The sequence below is a fragment of the Onychomys torridus genome, chromosome 21 (assembly GCF_903995425.1).
Source record: "Onychomys torridus chromosome 21, mOncTor1.1, whole genome shotgun sequence".
Lineage (NCBI taxonomy): Eukaryota > Metazoa > Chordata > Mammalia > Rodentia > Cricetidae > Onychomys > Onychomys torridus.
The window spans coordinates 43,424,264-43,442,464 of record NC_050463.1 but is presented as its reverse complement, the minus strand read 5'-3'; the positions used below and the strand labels follow the sequence as shown (position 1 = coordinate 43,442,464).

Here is an 18,201-nt window from a genome sequence, read left to right as displayed (position 1 = left end):
AAAATGGAAGCACACAGAGGTAACAAACATGAATATTACATTATGTATACAGGCTCTAATTTGTATCCTGCAGGAAGCTTCAAGTACACATACAACCTTCATGTTCATCTAAGGCAAAAGAACTTATTGATCTCCTTTATCCAATCAACAGAATCACGAGGCACCATAAGCAGACATGCAGAAGTTCACAGCTGGATGACCTTGTAACAGCTGGTTCCTCCTGAATTTCACTGTCCTGCCTGTAAACTGGAAGTAATGAGAAAACAGCTTTTATGGCTGTGAGAAGTCTAAGAGAAAATATACCAAGCATGGGTATGGGAGGAGGAGGGAGGCTGTAAAACTTGCTGAAAGATGTTTTAAAAACTTGACTGCAGTTGCTCTTGTATTGCATAATTTATGCTTCCCTTCTTTCATTATATCATAGCTTCTGGAGGAGAGAGACCATAAGCATGTCATAAATCCATCTTTTCCAGAACACAACAGAATCGTCTATAAAAAATCAGGTGCATGGTAAAGTGTTCTGAGTTGTAAGTCAGTAGCACAAATAAGGTATCTTTAAAATTTTTATTAGTAGTTTGAGAATTTTGTACAGCATGTTTCGGTCATACTTACCTTCCCTGCCCCAAGTCTCCGAATCTAACCCCTCCTCTTCCCCCGCAACTCTACATGCTTCCTGTGCTAGTCTGTGCGGTCCAATAGTCATGACCACCTGGGCTTCTTCTAGAGCTTCATCCACTTATCCAGTGCTATGCTCTCCAACAATGTGGACCCTTCCTTTTCCAGCAGTCTTCTCCATGCTGGAAATCAGTCAGGTCATGTGCATGCTGTCAGCACCACAGTAAGTTCCTCCTTACAGTCATCCACTGACTCTACCTTCTTCCCAGCCTCTCTTCCACTGATCCTCTTTGGAAGACAGGAAGCAGAATACATGACTCTCTAGGGCTGACCCTTCCACAGTCTGTCTCTGAACTTTGGGAGCTGTGGGTCTCCATGCAGATTGTCACCCATGGCAAACAGAAGCTTCTCTACTGAAACACTCTTTTTCTCTCCACTGTTCTATGAAAACCAGTTCTACCCATAGCTTACTTTCAAGGAATTAAGAGCTAGAGATGGACTAGGGGTACACCTAAGCAGTTCACAGGAGGCATCTGAATAGATATTCAGTGCACAATCGGAGGCTACCAGTCTGGGGAACTCCATGGGAGGAACTAATCTCCTCTCTTGATTCTCCTGGTGCTCAGTTTCTACAAAGGGAACAGATTGAGTTTCACCAGATGATCACCTTCCTAAGATTGAAATCCTATGAGTATACACGAATTCAATCATTAAAATAAAATAAATCCTTGCAAATCCTTCCAGGTGTGGAAATGAGGTTCTACATCCCCCTGCATGCTTCTACTAAGTATTCAGAACTGATTTCTTTGTGAAAACAAATTTTCAGACCAACAAATTACAGCTAATATAGTCCCATACAGTTGAAGCAACTTAATCTCTTCTCCTTACTGAGAAACTAGCCCTGTGTGAATAATTTTTACTTCACAATTTTGTACATCAAATTTACTCACCTTACCTATGAAATGTTTAAGATCAAAACCCCAAATATTGAAGTGTTTAGGATGGAAGACGGAGACTTCATACACCTGTGTTGAGTTTCAGCTAAGAGAGCAACCCAGACGACAGGTGTCTCTTCAGACTATTTCTGTATTAAGGTAGACAGGGACCTAAGAACTCGTACAAGGCTGCTAAGCAGGTAGCAGGGGATGCAAGGGCCTGACTCCCAAGCACAATACCTTCCAGAAGAACAAATGAATTGGCCCCAAAGGCCTGGATTACTGGCCTTTCTTCCCCATCAAGCTCTATGGTTTTCAACTTGAAGTGATTTCTTCAATATGGTCCTCATAAAGATTAGACAAAGCAAGCTGGGAGTGCTGTAGACTCACCTGCCTGGGTGAAGTCTTTGCTTACCGACCCTACTATCTCCTCTTTCTTGAGGGACTTGGCTCGTTAGTATTACTTCTAAAATTGAACTTAAATTTCCCCATGAGTTCATCTTTTTTCTCAAAATATTCCAAAGAAATTTTGGTTCACTCCAATACTTAATTTGATGCAAACATTCAGTCATCTCTGCAAATGCAAAAGTTTTAAACTTTCTAAAGTGTTCTCACTTGAACATCACATCAACCCAGCAATGAAGTGGGGGGTCGGAGGACAGGCAAGCTGCTTCTGTCTTCTGGATGCCTGCTTGTACTTCAGGGAGCTGCAGCCACAGTCCTGTAGCTGGGAAGAAAATTTAAACCACCTGGCCTCCCACACGTGGTCACTATACCACTTACTCACCTCCCTGAGTGCTCTACAAACAACCTTACACCTGACATTACTTGGGACCTTTTGTTGTTGTCAGTATTTTCAAACATCCACTTCTCTTGTGTCTCCACCCAACCGTGTTCTCCCTGAAACTTGACGACATGACTTCTAAGTGTGAAAGCTTTCAGGGTCTAAGAAGACTAAAAGACATCAGAGGTAGCTTTGGAATCGTCCATATTCAGTATTCAAGTGAGATTGCAAAATATCACACAGGCTAGAAAAACCTAACACCATAAATAAGGTACCAAAAACTCTAAAAAGCAAAGTACCTCCAAAACAGTAACAATTCTTCAAGGGGTGAATAAAGTAAGATTTCTTTAAAGAATATAGTCAAGGCACCACGGTGCCAAGGTATACACAAGCAGCCACAAAAAAGTCTGCTCACTGATAACCGAAGCAGCACAAAGGAGTAGGTCTACAGTGTCTGATGGTCTCCATTTCTTGCTAACACTGCTCGAGACGTTGTACACAAGTGGTATGGTATCCCCATTAGGGCTGTAACTTTGAGATAGTTTTCTACTTAGCAATTTCAATTTCTAGCTTAAACACACACACACACAGTTTGGGATTTCACCCCTGCTGCAGCAGCTTCCATAGCCTGTAAAGCTACCAGACACACTCCATTTTGAACTGATATTGTCTCAGAACTTTGAAAATGACAGCAAGCCCATACTTCCAAACACATTTACCACAACCACAGAGTTCAGATGTGAGTAGACAGTAAGGCACAGCACAATCTAAATGTATTTGCGAACTGCTGCTGGGCAGGCATGAAATGGAAACAGAATTTACTGAACACCATCGTCTCTAGCTGAACTTTTTGGCCACGCATGGATCACATATTAAACATTAAAAAACGATATCAAATTAGGACAAATGTCAGAAGAGGGAGTGATTTTCTATTATTCATTCATCGATTATTGTATGAAACTGAAGAGAACCATTGGCAAGCGAGGCTGCTCCAAATGTCACCTAAAAGCCCTGGTGAGTTCCAGCCCCTGCTGGCCGGCTCAGGACAACACGCCCTTCATCGTGCACAGGCAGGATCCTAGATCTACCTAAGGCAGCAATCCCCACACCAGCCACAGGGAGTAGAGAGGTGTGAAAAGACTGTGCAGTTAGAGCCAGCTGCACCAGTGAGGGAAAGCCGAGCTTCACTGCATGCTGTTACGTGGAAACAACAAATTGAAAGCACTTTGATTTCACTTTCCAGGCTGATGCATCAGGACTTTGTCATATTTAATTCCAAACTCAGCAGTGCTGTTTGATGCGTAGGAAGATGCTGAAAGAGTCAACCAATGAGTCATTAGTGTGCAGAACACTCCTGCGTACTTCCTGCAGCCAGCTCCCCGACTGTCTCTCCCTCCTCCCATCCAGGCAGGTCAGGCCTCACATTTGCACATCTGAAGCTCCAGTGTCCTCATGTCCCACTGCACAGCAATGGACAAGAGTTCTGAATTTATTCCCATACCACTGAACACGCAAAGGAAATCAGGTTCTGAGGATACAGGAAGAAATGGGAATTTTGCCCTCAAATACTATCACTGAATTGAGAGGAGACCCATGGGCATCACCTATGATATCCTGAAAGAGCCTTTTACCCTGATAAAGAGATGGGAGAAAGAGGCCCATGTCTGTGGAGGAGACAGGGAGGACATCAGAGAAGGTACCTTGGGTCAGATTCATTTGTCCACAGTGGGAAGCACATAGCTGGGCAGAAAGGATTATATCCACATATCCACAGTGGTATATACAAGATTTTAAGTTCTGAGACATAGAATTCAGAACAGCTAGGATATAATCTCTGAAAGAGGCAATATCGGGAAATAGGCCTGAGGGACAGGCAAGGCAGCCAGTTCACTGGGGGTTTATCTGTCATGCACAGGAGTTTAGACTTCATATTACAGACACAGCAGCACATGAAAATATCCTGCTGGGAATTTCTATTAGACTTGCATGCCAGAGAGATCACTCACGTCCAAAAAAAAGTGACTCTCCTTTTGCAACAAAGCCAGAATGGAAGCACAGAGCAATGAGCAGAGAAAGCTGCGACAGGATGCGCTTTCTACTGGAGCAGCCTTGAGCAAGTCAGCACAGTGCTCTGAGTCATTCTCTGCATTCGTGCCCTGCACAGTGGAGCTGCTCACAGGGCCCAACGGAGGAGAGGTGTGAAGGCATTTTAAAGCAGACAAGTGTCTGCATGGTTCACTTTGTATTTCTACTGTGCACTGGCAGCTCAGATGAATAAGTTGCTCAGCTGACTGTTGTTACAACCCTTCCTGACACCCCCTTAGCCAGCTAGGAAGGCCTGCATCTGGACACAAACCTCCGCTCGGGCAACTCTTTTATGCTTTAAAGTTTATAGAGTATAATTTTAAGACCAACTCAAATACCTCGTGTTAAAACACCACAGGATATGTGGCTGAACACTGACACTTCTGTGACTTTGGTATTGCTGTTTCCTGCCCAGAATGTTCTTCCTATGGGGAGTTACACAGTGACGTTAATGGTTTTGTCTTTACTCAAAGATAACCTTTACCAGATGACACCTTTCCTGACCCTTCTCAGTACTACACACACACACACACACACACACACAGCCTCTACTCCCCATTACTTATCTTTACATCTTGTTCATGATATCAGGTGGTAGCTTGAATGAGAAATATCCCCTCTAAGCACATGCATTTGAAGACTTGGCCCTCTGATGGTGGCACTTCTTGAGGAGGGTAGGGTCGTTTAGGAGGTACAACCTTGTTGGAAGCAGTTTACCACAGAGAAGACTTTGAGTTCACAGCCTCCCTCCACTGTGGTTCACTCTCTGCTTTGCGTTCATGTGAAGGATGTGACCTCTTGGCTTCCTGCTCAGGTCCCTTGCTGCTGTCCACCCCTCCCACTCAACCCCAACCCACCCACCCCCACCCCCACCCCCACCCAGCTATTGTGGACACTCCCTGGAATCCCAAGCCAAAATAAACTCTTTCATAAGCAGCTTTAGATTATGGTGTTTCATTGAAGCAGCAAAACATAACAATATCGAGCTGATTCTCCAGGAGAATGAAATTCCTAAGTGGAGAGGTGCTTTGTAAACTATGTTCACTACTATTTCCTTCAGAACACTGCCTGGCACAAAGTAGTCACATGTGAGACAGTCCCTGAAAACACACAGCTCAATCTTCCAAGGTGTACTGCAGAATCATTAGTTTTCAGGCACCTTCCCAAGAAACATCTGCTTATTATTATCCCTTCCTATTCCAGGACCTGTTCTAAGCTCTGGGAAATCTAATACCACAACAGACCTTGCCTTCAAATACCGCATTATCTAGCGAGTATAAAACCTCTAAAAAGCAGAGGGTGCACAGCACGAGGAAGCAAGCACAAGCTAAGTTTGTGAGCAGGCCTGCAGAGCCTGGGGGTGCTCCAGGACGCTGCCCCGGTGAGATGGTAAAGCGATGCTGAGGAAGGACCTAGGGAGGGAGGGCCAGACATGAAAGCTTTCTAGACACTTAGTAACCCTTTCAGGGAGTGTCCACACTTAGAACTTCTGGCTTTCAGTACAGGGGAAACAGAGCAAAGAAAACTTCACCCAGAATTTTCCTCCAAAGAATTCTTTAGACAGTTTTTTGGAAAGTAAAACGGAGTATGGGCCAAGGTATAGCTCTGTTGTAAGTTGTCTAGCTTTCTCAAAGCTATCACTTAGAATATATACTGAATCTGTCTTTGGTTCTCTTGCCTGCAGTATTCATTGTTCTGATCCACATATTATGTAACTGTCTTTTTAAAAAGTTTTGTTTTCCTATTTTTACAGTTTCACATACGTGTGCTTCACATATTGACCATGCTCACCTCCTTCCCAACTATGTCCACACTTCCCCATCTCCACAAATCTCTCTTACATGTGTTGAGTTTTGTTTTGTGTCATCTGGGTGACAGTGGAGTTACTGGCTGAAGCATGGAGGGCTCAGCAGCATGTACACAACTGAAGACAGTGACTCTCTTCCAGAGTCTACTGATAAACAATCGTTCAGAGGGAAAAGGGAAGGCCGCAAAACCCTCTCCCCGCTTCTGACTGCTGACACAGCTAGTCTCCTGTGCACCCAGTGCAGGTAAGTACTGCTGCTGAGAATTAACGGTTACAGGAGCTGGACTGAGTCTAGGGAATGGTGGTTCATAGCCCTCCACACAATCTTCCTGCTCCTACATACCACAGCTCATAGAGCATACTCTCGCTTCTCCCTTTTTAATGATTTGTTTTTAATTTGGTATATATGATGTCTGTATACAGGGATACGCAAATAACTACAAGTACCTACAGATGCCAGAAGGCAGCATTGGAGTCCCTGGAACTGGAATTACAGGCGGGGGTTAGTTATCTGACACAGGCCCTGGGAACCAAATCCGGGTCCTCTACAAAAGCAGTCTCTACAGCCACCTTGTACAATTCTCTTAAACAGATGGGGAGAACATTTGCAGCTCCACAAGGTCAGGAATCTTCCTTGTTTCGTCTCAGTGGGAAAGGACAGAGTAAAAGGTGCCAGAGATACAGTTAGTGATAAATGTGCTGAGGGCTTTTCAATCTTTTGACCTCCAGCAAAAAACAGCAGAGCACTATGCCTATGGCAGGATGTTGGTATACAGACAGTTGTGATGGCTAATTTTCATTGTCATCTTCATTAAATGTGGAAGCTTAAATTCGCAGAAGATTAGTAAACTGTACTCTGAGCCTATCTGTGTTACCAGCAGGTATTAACTGAGGGCCTGCCTGTCAATGGTACAGTGGACGGTACTGTGCTGAAGGTTACAGGTCCAAGCTGAATGAAGAGGGAGAAGAGGGAATCCTGTAGCATGTCCACACCCTTATTTCTCTGCTTCCCCGCTGCCCAGAGGAGACTGTGTCTGCCACACACTCCTGACGCAGCCTTGGTATTCTCATTGTTCAAGCCCCAAACAATGGAACTGACCAACTGTGGACCAAGACCCAAAACTGAGAGCAAACATTAACCTTGCATCCCTAGGTTGTGTGGGTCAGGTTAGTCACAGCACCTGACACGGAGAGGACACCACGCAAGTGAGTGTGGCTGTGCCTCGGCTTCACCAGGACTTGGAAGCCTCTGGAACTGGTTTGTAGGGAACAGTCTCCACTCTCCCATTCACATCTGGAACAGGAGTGTTTGCTCTTGTGCCACCGAACAGAGCATGGGTATACCTTGCTTTTTGTTTTTACAGGGACGGCAGCTAAGAGTTGCGTTGAGCCTCAGGAAGACACTTGGAACTTGGGACTTCAGATGAGGTTAGAACTATTAGACAGTGGAGAGCGCCTCTTGGTGCTGAACTGGATCACTCCACATTATACAGTAGATACAGCTCTTTGGGGCCAGGGATGGAAAGCTGTGATCTAAGGCGATGTGTTTGGGTGTCACATTGATTAGAAAAGGACTTGCATCACATAGGCTAGGAGAGAAGATGGAATACAGGGAGCAGAAGAAATCTCTAGTACTCTCCCTCCTCTCTGCATCCTCTGCTCAGGTCCCCCATCAGGAAGTGGGATGCCTCCTTCCAGCAATGGGTCAACCAAGTACAAATTCAAACTTTGGAAATCACGAACAGCAGCCGCAGCGTCTTCCTTCTTTTGAGATTGTTTCTCTTGGGTGACGGCAGCCGTGACCAGAAGCTAATGAACACAACGGCAGACTGAAATGGGAGCCGGGGTCCCCTTTTCAGCACCTGCACTGCATGTCAATGACATCCAGAGAACACAGTCAAACGTGCTTTGAGATTTCAACTCAGCTTCTAGGAAAATATTCAAGTTTACAGCGAAGCACAGTGCATTTGGCAAAGTAAAGCTTCACTGTGCTTCAACAAATTGGTATCTTGAAGCAGATTATTTGTTCCTTTTGTGTACAATAAAGTACTAATGAGAATAAGCACAAAATAAACTCACCACAAATCCCTATTTAGTTACTTTTTAATCTCTATGAGAAGACACCTGTGCGGGTTTGAATACAAATGGCCCCAGAGATTCATACATTTGGATACTTGGCCCCACATGGTAGAACTATTTGGGAAGGGGTAGGGGGTGTGGCCAAGTTGGTGGAGGTGTGTCTCTCGGGGCGGATTTTGAGTTTTCAAAAGACTCATGGCCATTCTCAGTGCCGGCTGCTTGCAGTTTGAAATGTGAGCACTCAGTTGTTCCGGCCTCCACGCCTTCACTCTGCCATTAGGATTCTAGTCCTCTGGGACCAGAAGCCCAGTTAAATGCTTTCTTTTATAAGTTGCCTTGGTCATGGAGTTTTGTCACAGCCACAGAAAAGAAACTAATATAATACTGCACTAAAGAGACTTGAGTGAGGGAAGCATGGCGTTGGCATACAATTTCAAAGGATGCCGTTCACCACAGCAGGGGGAGCATGCTGGCAAGAACAGCTCAGGACATGGAGGTGGTGGCTTGCAGTGTGGTTTGTTACCATCTTGAAAGATCAGAAAATACGGAACTTGGGACATAAGGAGAAGTAGATATTGCCTCCAAGCCTTGACCAGTTAGCCATTTCTGCTACATAGGTCAGTTCCAAAGATTTCAGAGCCTTCAGAATCAGTGCCACTGGCTGGAAGCCAAGTGTCAAACCTGTGTGTGGGGGGGGGGGGGTCCCCATTAAGGCCACTGTACTCCTTACATGTAATTGCTTCATTCTCTCAACCCATACCATGACCTGTTGAAATATATTTATTTTAATTTTTGTTATAGTGTTGGGCATTGAACCCAGGGAGTTGAACGTGCTTTACATTGCTACATCCCCAGATGCCATTTCTTGTTTCATGTAAAAATATCTGAGATGTTAAGACAAAACAAAATTAATAGAGTTACTCTGTGTAAGATTAGCAGCCCTAACTGTAGAAAATAGCAGTGACAACCAAGAAAAAAGTTACAGTCCCCAAATAAATGCCTCATGCTTTGTGGGTGCAAGAACACAGTGCTTGCTTAGCCAGACACTACTAAGGTATTAGACCAGACCTGGGAACAATGCACAGCCAACAGTGGCCGGGAAGTCTGAGGAAGATAACCCTGTGCTCTGACGGACTGGAACAAGCACTCTCCTTTTAAATAAAAACTGAAAGATGAAAGCAATTGTTGTTACATGCCTTAAGGGTCTAATTTGTTTAAATGGTTATAACACCTGTGAAATTATTTCGTCAGAGTCTACCTTCACCAGAGGTAGAGAATCTCCATTCATAGAGTATGAACACTAGAGCTGTGTACATTGTGGCTGTCAAAGTCTGACCTATGTACTTATGCACTGAAGTTCCCTTAAAACAATCCAAATCAAAGAACAGACCATTTCCCAATGCTGACCATCACGTGTGCTTCACACAAGTAAACGTGAAGGACTCCCAGTAGTGAGGGCCACACTTGTGGTCCACAACAGGAGAGCTGCTGTGGATGGTGCTCTGTGTAAATAAAGTCCTGATTGGCCAGTGGCCAGGCAGGAAGGATAGGCGAGACAAGAGAGAAGAGAATTCTGGGAAGTAGAAGGCTGGGGAGAGACACCGCCAGCCGCCGCCATGAGCAGCAACATGTAAAGACACTGGTAAGCCACAAGCCATGTGGCAAAGTATAGACTAACAGAAATGGGTTAATTTAAGATAGAAAAGGTAGATAACAAGCAGCCTGCCACGGTCATACAGTTTGTAAATCATATAAGTCTCTGTGTGCTTTCTTGGTTGGGTCTGAGCGACTGTGGGACTGGCGGGTAAGAGAGATTTGTCCTAACTGTGGGCCAGGCAGGAAAACTCTTAACTACAAATGGCGCCCAACGTGTTGGCAAGAATTTCCACCTAAAACCTGAGAAAAAAGATTCTAAAACAGAGCTAAAAACAGCTTCCTAGTTGTCTCTCTCAAGTTAGCAGCAGCCTGCCGGTTTGAACTACTATGGCGGGTTCCTGGCATGTGTCTGACCTGCAGTGTGGCGGGAATGAGGAATCTACATGCGGCACTTTACTCTGCATGGTGGATTTAGCCTTTGCTAGTTTAAAAAAAAAAAAAAAAAAGGTTTCTTGTCTATGCGCTGCTTTGATAGAACTGCTTCTGATAGTTGATGGTACACATGGCTCCAGACCCAGAGCTGGAGGTAAACTGTACCACCGCCATGTTGGGAAGCTGAGGTGGGAGGAGCCAGCAGCCACAACAGCGTTTCAGTCTTACAAAGATGGATATTACACAGAGAATCTGGTTTATGTTGTCTTTGGGATTTTTAACTGCAGAGAAAGATTTGATCATAAAAGCTGTTGAGTTAAACAAATATGTAAATTTTAAAGGTACCTTGACTTCAAAATTTGGATATAAGGATATGTTGCTTTGGAAAAGAGTCTCTGCTTTTGTTTCCACAGAAAGCCAGAGGCTGTGGATTTGTTCCAGATTAAGATACATCAGGTTTGATCAGCCAAGACCACCTGAAAGGTCTCTGATGACACCATGGCCCAGATGATCCAACATCCAGAATGGTTTCAAGGCAACTGGCTCAGAGGTTCACCCTCACGGACTACTCCATAATCCTAAAATTTTCTTTGTGTCCCCATAAGATACAGCGCCCCCCTCCAGCAGGAAGTAGTAAGAAAAACTACGCCCAAATTCCCAGCTGGCTTTGGAGATGGAATTGGCTCACTCCTTCTCTAAACCCAAGCACATTGTTAAAAGAAAAGGTTAAGAGCTTCGTGTGTCCCAAATCAGAAGAGCCCTCTGGTGTGGGACAGAGAAAAACCATATTTTATTTAAATCAGGTTGATTATAAATACAATCTCTTTCTAAAGATAAAAAGGGGATATGACATAGATATGATAGGATGAAAGGGTAGATTAATGAACTTCTAAAAGAGCAACAACTCATTTAAAATGTTTTACATTGGTATAGACTTTAGTCTATTGATACAAACTTAAAGTTAATTTTGTTATACTGTGTGTATATTTCTACTCTTGTTTAAGGTATTATGTTTATATAGCTCATTTAAAATTGTAATGGATAATTATAGATTAATAATTAATCATCTATGATAATCATACTCGTAGCCATGTTAGTTAAGTCTTCTAGATATACACAGAGATATTTCAGATAGATAGGTAATCTTCAAATACTTCAAAGACCTATAGAATATGGCATTTAAAATACTTTAAAAATTTAGACTTTCTGGACAGTGAGACATGTCTGCTCCTGGCAACACCGATTTACTTCAGAGAGGAGAATGGGCATTGAAGACACTTCATATCTTATCTTCACCTTGGCAAAAATAGCCATTTGGGCAAGAAACTGTTCTTGCCTGGATTGCTTGATCAACTGGACATACAGGACCCATAAAAAGGTGACCACTAAACTTTGTTTAACAAAATGGTCCTTCAGGTTCCTGCTTCTCAGAGGAAACTGCCAGACATTCTACAGGACACAGAGAAGTGACCAAGAGACTCTAGCCCTGTGAGCTGAAGACAAATGCCCCAACTTTACAAAGGAACATTAGGTGACTGTCCAGGCTGCCAGCTGTCTCTGTCTACCCTGCAAGACTCCCGAAAGTTGCTTGCATCCTTCTCCCGGTTCTCAGGTAATATTATATCCTTCTGAGGTCTTTGATGTGGTTGAAGACTAGATGGTTATAATTTCCTCAGTTATGATAAAAGTTAAGTTAGATATAAAACCTTAGATTCACAAATATAAGATAGATAGGATATCTTCTTTAATACTGTAACTGTAATTCTTGCTTGATAATTGTTTTGTTATATGTAATTGTACTATGTAAAAGTTAAAACCTTCCTAAAAAAAAAAAAGAAAAGGGGAAGTGCTGTGGATATCGCTCTGTGTAAATAAAGTTCTGATTGGCCAGTGGCCAGGCAGGAAGGATAGGCGAGACAAGAGAGAAGAGAATTCTGGGAAGTAGAAGGCTGGGGAGAGACACCGCCAGCCGCCGCCATGAGAAGCAACATGTAAAGACACTGGTAAGCCACATGCCATGTGGCAAAGTATAGATTAATAGAAATGGGTTGATCTAAGATAAAAGAAGTAGATAACAAGCAGCCTGCCATGGCCATACAGTTTATAAGCAATATAAGTTCCTGTGTGCTTTCTTGGTTGGGTCTGAGCGGCTGTGGGACTGGTGGGTAAGAGAGATTTGTCCTGACTGTGGGCCAGGCAGGAAAACTCTTAACTACAGAGTGTAGCTGGTGCTGGCTCACCAATAAAGGGGCACCTGAAGCCCGTGGCAAATGTAGACATGATTGCACCTGTACACTTGCTGCTTCTCATCTTGGGATCACAAAGAAAGGCATAGTATCATTCATGGAATCACATGTAACTACCAGCTTACATTAACAGAATCTAGAACCATCTGGGAGGCAGGCCTCTGGACTTCTCTACGGGGGATTACCTTGACTGTATCACTTGTGTCTATTACCCACCATCGTAATAGAACCATTTCCCTAGGCTGTGATCCTGGACTTACAAATATAGGGAACTAAACGGTGTGTGTGCTCCAACTATGGACAGGATGTGAGCAGCTACTTCAAGCTCCTGCTGCCTTGGTACTTCTACCATGATGGCATGCACCTTGAGCTGTCAACTAAAGATAAACCTTCTCTCCTATAAGAAACCTTTGTCAGAAGAACTATTAGTCCCTGAAAAAAGAAATTGAAGAAGATGTCAGAAAATGGAAAGATCTCCCATGCTCATGGATAGGCAGGATTAACATAGTAAAAATGGCAATCTTACCAAAAGCAATCTACAGATTCAGTGCAATCCCCATCAAAATACCAACACAATTCTCCACAGATCTGGAAGGAATAATATTCAACTTCATATAGAAAAACAAAAAAAACAGGATAGCCAAAAGAATCCTGTACAATAAAACAACCTTTGGAGGCATCACGATCCCCGACCTCAAGCTCTACTATAGAGCTACCGTAATAAAAAACAGCTTGGTACTGGCATAAAAACCGACATGTGGACCTATGGGATCAAATTGAAGACCCTGACATTAACCCACACACCTATGAACATATAATTTTTTACAAAGAAGCCAAAAATGTACAATGGAAAAAAGAAAGCATCTTCAACAAATGGTGCTGGCATAACTGGATGTCAATGTGTAGAAGGCTGCAAATAGATCCATATCTGTCACCATGCACAAAACTTAAGTCCAAGTGGATCAAAGACCTCAACTTAAATCCAGTTACTCTGAACCTGATAGAAGAGAAAGTAGGAAGTAGTCTTGAATGCACTGGCACCGGAGATCACTTTCTAAATAATATAACACCAGTAGCACAGACACTGAGAGAAACAATCAATCAATGGGACCTGTTGAAACTGAGAAGCTCTTGTAGAGCAAAGGACACGGTCAGCAAGACAAAGCAACAGCCTACAGAATGGGAAAAGGTTTTCACCAACCCCACATCTGACAGAGGGCTGACATGCAAAATATATAAAGAACTCAAGAAATTAGACATCAAAATGCCCAACAGTCCAATTAAGAAATGGGCTATAGAACTAAACAGAATTCTCAACAGAGAAAGCTCAAAATGGCTGAAAGACATTTAAGGAATTGCTCAACATCCCTAATTATCCAGGAAATGCAAATCAAAATGACTCTGAGATACCAACTTACACCTGTCAAAATGGCTAAGATCAAAAGCACTGAAGACACCTTATGCTGGAGAGGATGTGCAACAAGGGGAACTCTCCTCCACTGCTGGTGGGAATGCAAGCTTGTACAGCCACTTTATAAATCAATATGGCATTTTCTTAGAAAATTAGGAATCCATCTCCCCCAAGACCCAGCTATACCACTCTTGGGCATATACCCAAGGAATGCTCAATCATACCACAAGGGCATTTGCTCAGCTATGTTCATATCAGCATTGTTTGTAATAGCCAGAACCTGGAAACAACCTAGATGCCCTTCAACTGAAGAATGGATAAAGAAAATGTGGTACATATACACAATGGAGTACTACTCAGCAGAGAAAAACAATGACATCATGAGGTTTGCAGGCAAATGGATGGATCTAGAAAAAATCATCCTGAGTGAGGTAACCCAGACTCAGAAGGACAAACATGGTATGTACTCACTCATAGGAGGATACTAGATGTAAAACAAAGATGAGTAGACTGCTACTCACAACTCCAGGGAGGCTACTTAGAAAACTTCCTAAGAAAGACACAGGGATCACCCAATGACAGAGAAATGGATGAGATCTACATGAACAACCTGGACGAGAGTGGGGGTAATGAAGGACAAGGTTTGAAGGAAAGAGAGCTTAGGGGAGCAGGAGATCCCAGCTGTATCAAGAACAGAAAGGGAGAACAAGGAATAACAGACCATGATAAATGAAGACCACATGAGAACAGGAAGAAGCAAAGTGCTAGAGAGGTCCCCAGAAATCCACAAAGATACCTCCACTGTTGACTACTGGCAATGGTCAAGAGAAAGCCCGAACTGACCTAGTCTGCTGATCGAATGGCCAAACACCCTAACTGTCATGCTAGAACTCTCATCCTAGAACTGATGCACATGGATTCAGAGATCCTCAGCCAGGCCCCAGATGGAGCTCCAGGAGTCCAATTGGCAAGAAAGAGGAGGGATTGTATGAGCGAGAATTGTTGAGACCAAGATTGGAAAAAGCACAGGGACAAATAGCCAAACTAAAGGAAACACATGAATTATGAATCAAAAGCTGTGGAGCCCCCAACTGGATCAAGCCTTCTGGATAAGTGAGACAACTGAATAGCTTGATCTGTTTGGGAGGCACCCAGGCAGTGGAACCCGGACCTGTCCTTAGTGCATGAGCTGGCTGTTTGGAACCTGGGGCTTATGTGGGGACACTTTACTCAGCCTGTAAGGAGGGGACTGGACTTGCCTGTACTGAATGTACCAGGTTGAGCTGAATCCTCAGGCGAGTCTTTGCCCTGGAGGAGATGGGGATGGGGGGAGGGATTGGGGGAGGACTGGGGAACCCATGGCTGATATATATAATTGAAACACAAATATATGTATTAAAAAAATAATAAAATTTGAAGAAAAAAAAGAAATCTCTGTCAGTATTTTATTTTAAGAACAGGAAAAGAAACTGAGGTGTCTACTATGCTAATTTAGAGAGCCAGCCTCCTTTGGAGACGGAAAATAAAAAACTAATTCTGCCTTTTATTCTCTCCTAACTAAGAACTTAGTGAAATCATCTTTGGAAAAGAAAAGGCGAGAGAATCCGGATTCACCATCAGTACTAAATAATCTGCCCCTTCATGCAACGTGGGGAGCAGACATGCCTCATGGAAAAGGCCAGGGCTGTCTGCTGGGAAGCCACTGAATACAGTGAGAAAGGCTTCTTTTGACTATTTCAGAAAAGCTGTAATTCAACTCACTAGTAGAGTAGAAATCGTAAGGACTCACCCTGTAAAGAGGATGGCACTCGTCCCTGAAACATGGAGCCAATCGGGCATAGATCTGTAGGCTGTAGTAGTACGCTGCCAGCTGGAGAGACAGTGCCGAGTGAGCCTGCTTCTCAAAACACTTGTTAGCATCTAACACCTAGGAAGAAGCAGCAGAATCAACTCAGAAGTCATCACACACTGGTTACCCTAAGATTATGACACAAATTCCCCATCACATCAACCTGAGCCCATCATAACATGCAGTTTCAAAGTTCAGAAATAAAGTAGGCCTTGCTCTATAGAGCAGAGTGAAAGATGAACTGGACATTAAAGTCAGCATTATACAGTTAGGTCTCTGGAGACTGACCGGGCCCTGGGACCTAGGCATTATCAGGAAAAGAGGACACATACACTACACAATTTCACTGCCAATGACTGCAGGATAGGCTTTTCGTTTAGTTAAGTTCTCGTTGGTGAGGTAAGCTTACCTGTGGTAAGGCAAGGAGATAAGCAAGAGCCAGTGTCAGGTCGTTCGGCAAAGCATCACTTGCTAGTTGCAAAAGAACTGAATGTAGAGAGTAAAAAAAAAAAACACAAAAAACTGTATTACTCCAGGTGGAACTTGCTGTTGTGATTTTGTTAAGTCCCGTGCTGTAAAACTCCTACTAAATACGTATGTTTGTGCACACGGACCTGAGCTGCGGCCTGCCTTGGTCAGGGGACAGATGCGTGACTGGTTACAGTGCTGAGAATGAGGTCTAGAACAACATCCCCACCCGTCCCTGCCAGGCACAGGAACCACAGAAGAGGAGGCAGAAAGGAAGGAGTCCTGGGAAACTCTGCCCTCTGCAGCTGATGAAACTGGGGGGACCACAGGAGTCCTGGGAAACTCTGCCCCCTGCAGCTGATGAAACTGGGGGGACCACAGGAGTCCTGGGAAACTCTGCCCTCTGCAGCTGATGAAACTGGGGGGACCACAGGAGTCCTGGGAAACTCTGCCCTCTGCAGCTGATGAAACTGGGGGGACCACAGGAGTCCTGGGAAACTCTGCCCTCTGCAGCTGATGAAACTGGGGGGACCACAGGAGTCCTGGGAAACTCTGCCCTCTGTCCCTGACTGAACTGGGGAGAGGGAATGTGGCCACAAGGAGGACTTCCCATGCTCTAGTGAATGACACACACACACACACACACACACACACACACACACACACACACACACGTAACACTAATTGGACTTAGTGAAGTACAAAAGAAGAAAAGGCAAACGAGGGAGGGCATAGAACTGGAAGGGCACCTTCAGGGATCTATGTGGAAAACTGGAGAAGAAATAGGTGGTAAACGTGGTTACTGTAGATATGTATGATATTCTTGAGAATAAAAATAAAACTTTAAAAATTACCTTACATTACACTTAGTAGAGAGTGCCATGCTTTTAACCTTATATGATTTCAGTTGACAATCAGCTGAAGATGCTTTAAATGCTCATGAAAATGCACTGGGCACTGACATACACAGATCACATCAAACTATGATCAACAGATTAACTATGTTACTCTACCCAGAACTGGGAAAATCCATGGTGTGTGTTACTAACCCTGGAGGTAATCCTGTCAGCGCAGTTCTTGCAAAGTTCAAGCACAAAGACATCCATGATGGGTCCTCAGAACTCAGCCTTTTCCAAGATTAGGGTCTTGCTGCACAATCATTTGTATCAAGAACAGCTAACTGGGGGTGATTACATGAATACCATAAGACCACAACAGTAGGAAAGCTTCTTAAGGGGCTGCAGAGATGGCTCAGTGGTTAAGAGCACCGGCTGCTTTTCCACAGAACCCAAGTTCAATTCCAAGAACCTACACGGCAACTCCCAATTACCACAAGCTCCAGGGGACCCAAGGCCCTCTTCTGGCCTCGGTGAGCACTAGGCACAAACATGGTGCACAAACATACATCCACTCATGGAAAACAATCATACACATAAAATAAAATTTAAAAATAAAATAACATATCTTTATAATTTAGGGAAAATCCCTATATTATGAACAAAACAATGGCGATCTAGTTCTTTTCAAGAACAAGCCTCCTCCTCACAGTCCACAAAACAGAAAAGCAGTCATTTGCTTTATTCAAGTACTAAAATTCTTAACCATTAACAGTTTTTCCACAAAAAGTATTACAAGCAGCAACCTGCCAATGTCATGACTTTAAGGGAACAGTACATTGTCAATCAGTTTTGGGTTTACACACAATTTGTTTTGATAAGGATGCATGCTATTTATTTGTGACCTTAGTCAAATTCCTTGCAATCATGTATATTCACAATGTGAATTCATTGTTTAAAAAGCATACATACTCTCAAATGCCATCATAGAGATACCTGCATCCCATGTTTATTCCTGCTTTATCCACTATAGCAATGAATTAGAATCAACCTAGCTG

The 18,201-nt window shown here is 43.6% G+C and overlaps 1 protein-coding gene across 2 annotated transcripts in view; it reads right to left on the bottom strand.

The window, feature by feature from the left end:
• Nbas (NBAS subunit of NRZ tethering complex) overlaps positions 1 to 18,201 on the bottom strand; it is a 288,955-nt gene that overhangs the window by 96,193 nt on the left and 174,561 nt on the right. For both annotated transcript variants that reach the window (XM_036170649.1, XM_036170651.1), the window contains exons 40-41: positions 16,249 to 16,325; positions 15,780 to 15,917 (exon numbers count right to left, since the gene is read on the bottom strand). In XM_036170649.1, the coding sequence (XP_036026542.1) occupies positions 15,780 to 15,917; positions 16,249 to 16,325 (215 nt within the window). The remainder of the gene's footprint in view (positions 1 to 15,779; positions 15,918 to 16,248; positions 16,326 to 18,201) is intronic.